This window comes from Phalaenopsis equestris, unplaced genomic scaffold, assembly GCF_001263595.1.
Source record: "Phalaenopsis equestris unplaced genomic scaffold, ASM126359v1 Scaffold000392, whole genome shotgun sequence".
NCBI classification, from domain to species: domain Eukaryota; kingdom Viridiplantae; phylum Streptophyta; class Magnoliopsida; order Asparagales; family Orchidaceae; genus Phalaenopsis; species Phalaenopsis equestris.
Window position 1 is genome coordinate 792,566 of NW_018164834.1, and position 7,462 is coordinate 800,027.

At 33.5% G+C, this 7,462-nt stretch overlaps 1 protein-coding gene across 8 annotated transcripts in view; it reads right to left on the reverse strand.

The window, feature by feature from the left end:
* LOC110026664 (UDP-glucuronic acid decarboxylase 6) overlaps positions 1-7,462 on the reverse strand; it is a 19,986-nt gene continuing 12,524 nt past the window's right edge. For all 8 annotated transcript variants that reach the window (XM_020727700.1, XM_020727701.1, XM_020727699.1 and 5 more), the window contains 6 exons: positions 4,762-4,839; positions 4,525-4,618; positions 4,370-4,436; positions 4,220-4,283; positions 2,514-2,554; positions 1-267 (listed from right to left, as the gene is read on the reverse strand). In XM_020727700.1, coding sequence (XP_020583359.1) covers positions 73-267; positions 2,514-2,554; positions 4,220-4,283; positions 4,370-4,436; positions 4,525-4,618; positions 4,762-4,839 — 539 coding nt within the window. In that variant the 3' untranslated portion in view covers positions 1-72. The remainder of the gene's footprint in view (positions 268-2,513; positions 2,555-4,219; positions 4,284-4,369; positions 4,437-4,524; positions 4,619-4,761; positions 4,840-7,462) is intronic.

A 7,462-nucleotide genomic window follows, 5' to 3' on the forward strand; every position in this document is an offset into this window, starting at 1 on the left:
TGGTATTAAAAATATATAGGCAGCTCGCAATCAATCTTTAATACAAAAAAGGAATAATAATAAAATTCAGAGCTATTTGAAGTTGTTTTTGTTGGGAACATCTAGCCTCTGCCTGAAGTCTTCTTCCATGAGGGGCAAACCATCTCTAAGAACGACCTTAGGCTCCCAGCCGAGTAAATTCTTGGCCTTGGTGATGTCGGGTTTCCTCTGGCGCGGATCATCAGGAGTGTTCTCCACTATTTTCACACAAACATCCGGGTTTATCAACTGCAATTCAACATATCAAATTTGTTCAAAAACCTCACTCAAAAAATCGGGCATGTTTATGCGTATGCCAGCTAGGGGTGAAGAGACAAGAAGGATATGTCAATTAGGGATCAAGAAAATGAAAACGGCCTAAGAATAGTTTTGTTCGGGTATGTCAAACAAGTAAGATTGTAAGCAAAGATGTGCCAATGAATGAACAACATCGTGCTTATTTCTATAAGGCTCCTTTACATAATTGAACAAGTTCGAACACATTAAAAAAATCCTCATATAAATGAACAAGCTTGAACAATAATTTACTTGTTCATTTATATTCACAAACATCCTCGATTGTTGTTAAGCAAGCATATCATTTAGAACTCAATAAAATACTAATTTTAAGACGGCTTAATTATCTATTTGATGACTAATTTTATGTCAATGTATCAGCTTTTTCAGATCTTATGCATGTAAAACATAAATATTATTAGAGGTAGAGGTAAGATAAAAATATCATATAATTAGCTAGGTATGTGCATTTAAATAACTTCATATTAATTTTTAAACTTCACAAATAACAGGGCAATAATTAGCTTAAACATGACTCCATTAATATTTTCTCAAGATCATTCAAGCCAATAATTAATCAAGTTCGAACTCTTTTTTAAATTGACAGCTAAATGGACGAAGTTGAACAAAGTTTAACTCATTTATTTATGTTCATGAATAATTTTTATTGTTCAAAAAGTAAATTGTTAAACACTTGAAACTAAGCTCGATAACAACTATTATATTATTTAAATAGAATTTGGTTAATATCACTCAATTCTCAAATTCTAAGAATAATTTTGTCAAAGAGTGTCAGGCAAGTAAACATGTAAGTAAACAAATGCACTTAATGAACAGATATGAACCTTCTGGTAACTTTTTTTATTTTTTAAACTTCACAAAACAATAAGGCTATAAGTGAATCAATGCAGTTAATAAATAGCTTGAACTTGGCTCAACTAATATTTATTCAAGATCATTCAAGTTACCATTAAACTAATTCAAACATTTTTTAGAAAATCTATGGCTTAATAAATTAAGTCTGTACATAGTTCAACTTGTTAATTTATGTTCAAGAATGAATTTAATTGTTCAATAAGTACTTTTTTTAAAAAATTGATATCAAGCTCAACAACAACTTGTATATTAAGGGTTTGTTTGGGGGCAAATGCAGCAGCTGAAGAAAAAGTTGTTGTTTAAAAAACTGCGGTGGCTATTGCAATTTTTTTTTTTTTAAAGTCAGACCACAGCTTTCTAGTAGTCACCACAAGTAGTCAGGTCTGGTGGGAAAACGCAGCTACAGCTTTTTCAACTGCGGCTTTTTGAGAACGCAAGCAAAACGCAATTTTATCAAACATAAAAAATTGCAGTGCGACACCACATTGTCACCGCAACGCCACCCCAAACACACCCTAAATAAGCAAAATTTGGTTCATAAAGCCTTTTAATTATTTATGTAATAGAAATATATTATAAATTTATTCATTAATCTTGGCTACATTCTTTAGTCCCATCCATGAAACCCTTGAGACCTCAAAAATAAAGAAGAAAGTAACAACAGCGTGTTGGTGAGAAGGAATAGATGGAGTAGTAAAAAAGCAAGATCGCTTGATTAATTTAAATAAGTCAAAGTGTTTGCTTGTTCATGAAAAGACAGGTACTAAATCCACTTTTTAGCTCGTTTATTGGTTTGCTTGAGCACTTTCTTGATTAATTTAAATAAGTCAAGTGTAAGCTATGTTCAAGTATAAAGAGGTTTACAAAAGTCAAGTGCAATTATAAGTATGAAAGGTAGGCTCAAGCTGGAGCCAAAGATGTTGTATTACTAAGACTGATACATGATATTCTCAACTCTAGTCAACTATAGCCATACAAGGAAACTTAAAAAATACCTAAAAGTTCTACTAATTTTAATAAAAGTATACAAATCCAATTAGGCATAGTAATTAGGCTAGATGGTAAAATTATTAGCATCAAATATGAAATTAGCTAGACTCAACTAAAACTTGAGTATGGCTCAACTGAATAAGAAAACTAATAAACAAAGTTAAACAAGATTTTAAAACTTGGTTTGAACTCAAAAAAAAAAAAAAAGAGCTTGACCAATACAATACCTGGATTCTATTCGATTCGTTTCAGCTCTACAAACGAGGCATATAGAGAAACATGAAGTTTTATGCAAAATTAAACAAGAAAACTTTTTAGTAAAAAAGAAATACCTCCTTGACTGTTTCAGCAAGTTCCATCATCGTGAATTCACCTACATAAGGGAAATAATTAGTTACTGTTACTCCAATTGAAATCAGGATGGCCTCAGCACTAGGTTTAGAAGCAAGTACAATTTAAGCAACTTTATCTCGTTGCAACTTAAAAATTTTGGATCAACTTGAAATCAAATGAAGCTAACCTTGATTTCAGCTCGAGAAGAGCTTGTATAATGAATTAGGCAATGAAACATGATATCATAAATTTACATGTACAGGTCCTAACTTTATCTAAAATCTATTATTGCAAAGAGCACCCACCATGACTTGCGTTATTTTATGTAATAATACTATATTGAACAAATCACCAATTTTTATTGGGTTGTTAGGTAGCTATCCAAACATAACATTCTTAACAGAATCTGATATAACGACTACTCACGTAATGAATAGAACATGTATTTTTAATAAACGACCTCAATACATTAATATAGTAATAAAAAAGGGCATTTTTACATACATAGTACACAATTCTTATGTATTTACTTATCTCACACCTAAACTTTCACATTTACGCACATAGCACTTAAATCTTTAATATCACATAAAAAGAACACTATTAGCACCTTTTAAAAGTGAAATCCACCTTTTCATGCATATCTTTAAGGAACCAGAGTGCCATACATAAGAATTACAAAAATTGTGTGCTATTTAACAAAAAGGACTTTTTGATGTATCATAACCTTAGTTTAACTTATAAACATTAGAATTTTTTTAGAATTATTTTGTTTAAATATCTTGTTAACAAAAAATTAGTCTTCAAAATTTTTTGACCCAATAAATTTTTTTTTATTTAAAATATATGTAATTTACATAATTCAAACCATCATATACTCCACCCACACAAAAGTATTAAATTAAGACAATGAAATTTTAAGAAAGTATTATTCATGAATATTTTATTATGGATGTGATACATGTAACAAATGCATTTTCTTGTCCTCACCCAGCCAATGGTTTCTCTTCCAAGGAATAGACTAATTAGTCCTCTCAAAATTATATTTTAATGTTATCACCATCGAATACAAAATCAAAATTATATATTTTCTTTAACATCATTAAAATTAATTATATTTTGATTTTACCATGTTCAAATGTAAAATCAGAATCATAATTCTCTTCAACATCATTAAAACTAGTAGCATGCACAATTTCAAAAAATTTTAAGATCTTTTGTTTATCAATTGAATACATTAAATTTATTTATGATTAATTTCATTGCAATTTATAGGTGCAGATGCTTTCAGAAAACATATGGATTTTATTGATGTGAACGATTTTAGTTGGTGAAATACATGAGCAAATTTAGACTTTTAACGTGCTTGAAATATGACTCAGTCAATACAAATATTGATAAAACTCAATTCACATCTAATAATTATTCTGTATATTATACAATCAATGACAAAACCATGTGTAGGAAATTTATATAAAAAAGCCGCATACAGAAACAAAATTTGATATATAGATAAAATTTGAATTGAGTCTGTTAACTTTCAAGGGCGACTCCTGAATAAACAAAATTTCTTTTCAAGTCGATAAAAATTTGAACAAATATCTACTGACTTTCAAAAGTATTTAATCGATTTTAATCAGAAAATAAACATCATCTTCTTAAAGTTAATGAGAATTGATCATGTAGTTATGTTTAGCACAACTACCTGGGTTTCCGATATTTATGGGGCCAGTATTGTCTCCTTCCATCAAACGTATGAGACCATCAACCTTGACATTAGCATCATGGAGCAACTTTACATGAGTTTACCATAAGAGCAACACAACAAATGAAATACAGCAAATATGGCACATACCATATCAGATACATAGCAGAAGCTCCGAGTTTGAGTCCCAGGAGCTTGAACTGTTAAAGATTCTCCCCTAAAAAAATATTATATCACAGTATTAATAAAAAAGGATGAAATGAGTTCCAATGAAAAAAACAATGAAGCAAGAAGATAGGCAGTACCGGATTGCTTGAGCTATAAAATTGCTAACAACACGACCATCATCAATATTCATACGAGGTCCATATGTGTTGAATATTCTGGCAATTCGAATTTCTATTACAGAATAAACAATAAAAGAAAAATAAGTTCAACTATAAGCTACTGTACTACATCAAAGCAGGAAGGAAAAAAAAAACTATAGTTTGTAAAAGATGAAAGTAAACAAAGCGGCTACAACATTCAAATGAAGTCTTTACCTAAGCCATGTTGCCTATGATAATCAAACATAAGAGTCTCTGCCACGCGTTTACCCTCATCATAACAACTCCTCACACCTAGAAATAGAAAAGAAGATGTAAAAGCAAAAAATACAATATTTGAAAGAACTAGCAACACGGAATAAGAATGTGAGTTATATAAATTAGAAAAAGGAACCCAAAAAAATTAAAATTACCACAATGAAAATCTAATTTTACAAATCGGTACAGAATGAAATAACATTCAAGTGAATCGTTGATATGTTACACTCGTACACTTAATGCTAGGCAAAGGGGTTTATTGTAGCTCTTGGCTATTTGTAGTTCACTGTTGATTTATTTATGGTATTTAGCTCTAGTAGGCTTTCCTGGACTTTTGTACTTCGAGGGGCCTTTGTTTCAGGGATGAATTTGCCGGACTTGGGTATCTTTTGTTTTGGAAGTGGAACAAATACAATAATCTCGCGCTTAAACTTCTCTTACAGGAGCCTTCTATTCAGCTTTAATAGCACAATTTGAGCAGCTTTGGTTGGTAAACGGGTTTTGCAGGATATTTCTGTTTGCAGCAATCAAAATCTCAGGATTGCCGGATTTGGCACAGTGGCCTTCGATTTCAATCCCCAACGGCAGGAAATTTGAGTTTTCTATTTTTTTTGGTAGTAAGAAGAAATTCAAGGTGTTGCGACAGTACCTAGCCTAAAGGCAAATTTTCCTTTTGTATGCCTAACAACAATTTAATCTTTTAATATTATTATTATTGGGTCTAAATATGCTTACTATATTTAGAGTTGAGGTATCCATGAAGATTGAGTTATGAGTGTTAGGTTTAAGGTTTGAGAGAGCCTTCCTACCTTTCGAATTGTAGGTGCTTATCTTTTGTATTTTTGTTGAGTTGTATGGAATATTGAAGAAAATAGTTTTTGCCCTCATTTATGTAGAAAACCGTGTCAATTTTGAGATTGAATCGTGTTAAATTGATATCAGAGCTCAAGATTCTGGGAAACGGATCACAAAAGAAAGGATCAATCGAGATAAAAGCTGAAGCAAACAAAGATCCCAAAAGGGATCGATCGATAGGAAGCAAACGAAAGGATCAATCGACTCAACTGAGATTCAAAACTCGCTCTGGACATTCGGCATGCCCTCATGCTCGAATCTCCTGCAGAAGAACAATACAGTCGTGACTAAGCTAGTTGTGCGCGTCCATCTCGCCTTCCTCTGTTGCACACAACAACGGTGGGACCGCATTCCGTGTCGCCTACCTTTGTTGCACAAAGCAACGACGGGATCACGTGTTGTCTTGCCTTCCTCTGTCGCACACAGCAACGACAAGATCAGGTGTCACCTTCATGAACGAACCTTGTAATACAATCATGATTGGAGGCTTGTCGCCCTCGTGACCGAACCTTGCAATGCAATCACAATCAGGGCTTGGATTAATGTGATCTAGGGGACACTGACTTGAGGTACAGTTGAGATAATAGCTAGTTGAGAAGAGATGATGGAATTTCAGGATATAAAAATTTTGCCTTTGATATTGAAAATTTGTTTGAAAGAGATGGTAGCCAAGAAAGTAGATGATTTGAAGAAGAAATTAAAGGAAGAAATCAGCCAAATCAGATCGGGATGGAAGAAATATTCGCCACCATAGAGGTTGTGTTTTCTTCTATGGAGAGCCAAATGGAGGTATGATTTAAGAGCTTGGGGGAAATTCAAGAAATGATAAAAAGAGAAATTGAGATGTAATCCAAGACCGCGAAGAAAATAAGAAAGAAAACATCTACCATCACGAAACTCCTCCCAGGGCTTTGATTGGGGGTGGATTGGTGACTTTTGATGGAAGCGGTTGGGCCAAAACATAGATAAGAAATTATGCAAGGGGTAAGGAGAGCGCCAAGAAGAAAATATATAAGCTGAGAGGAGATATGACTACGATCGAATGAGTGAGTTCTACCCTCGAGACGCGACGAAAAACAGCAGAGGGAGAAGAAGTTGGTGGAGATGTGTTGACCTCATTTTTGCGAGGTATTTTCTTCTTCTCCTTAAGAGCCTAGGATCTAGCTCTAGGAGTTTCTATTGACCATCTTGGAAAACTAGAATTGAGACCCACCCTTTTAGAAATTCTAACCACTTCTTTTTTTCCTTTGATGTCTAGCATTTAGGGCACAAGACCATCGTCTTATGAACGAGCGGTTATGGGCTATTTTGTGAACACTCAAATGAAAAGTTCTCAATAGGACTTCAAGCCTTAGGAAAACATTCGTCACGACCTTTTCGTCACATACACACACAAAATGCACAAAATTCAATGAATTGCACGAAATCGGACTTCAATTAAACCTAAAGGACGGGTGAAAATGTGAACTTCTCCGGATGACCTCCGACGATAAAATGGACTAAGCCAACGCGTCCGGGATACCAATTTTGGTAGGAAATGACACCCATATTGCCATATTTTCGATACAAGAAAATTGACACGCAAATCGATGAATTCATCAAAATGACCTCTGACGGCAAAACAGACAGTGCCGGTGCGTCTGGAATGTCGATTTTGCCTAGGGAAGACACCTATTTTGCTTGGGCGCCGCACATGGATAAATCGCATGAAATTTTATATATATATATAATTCTTTTTTCCCCCTAAATCCCCAAATCCCCAAATCCCCAAATCCATCGCACCCGATCCCGCCTCCCTCACGCT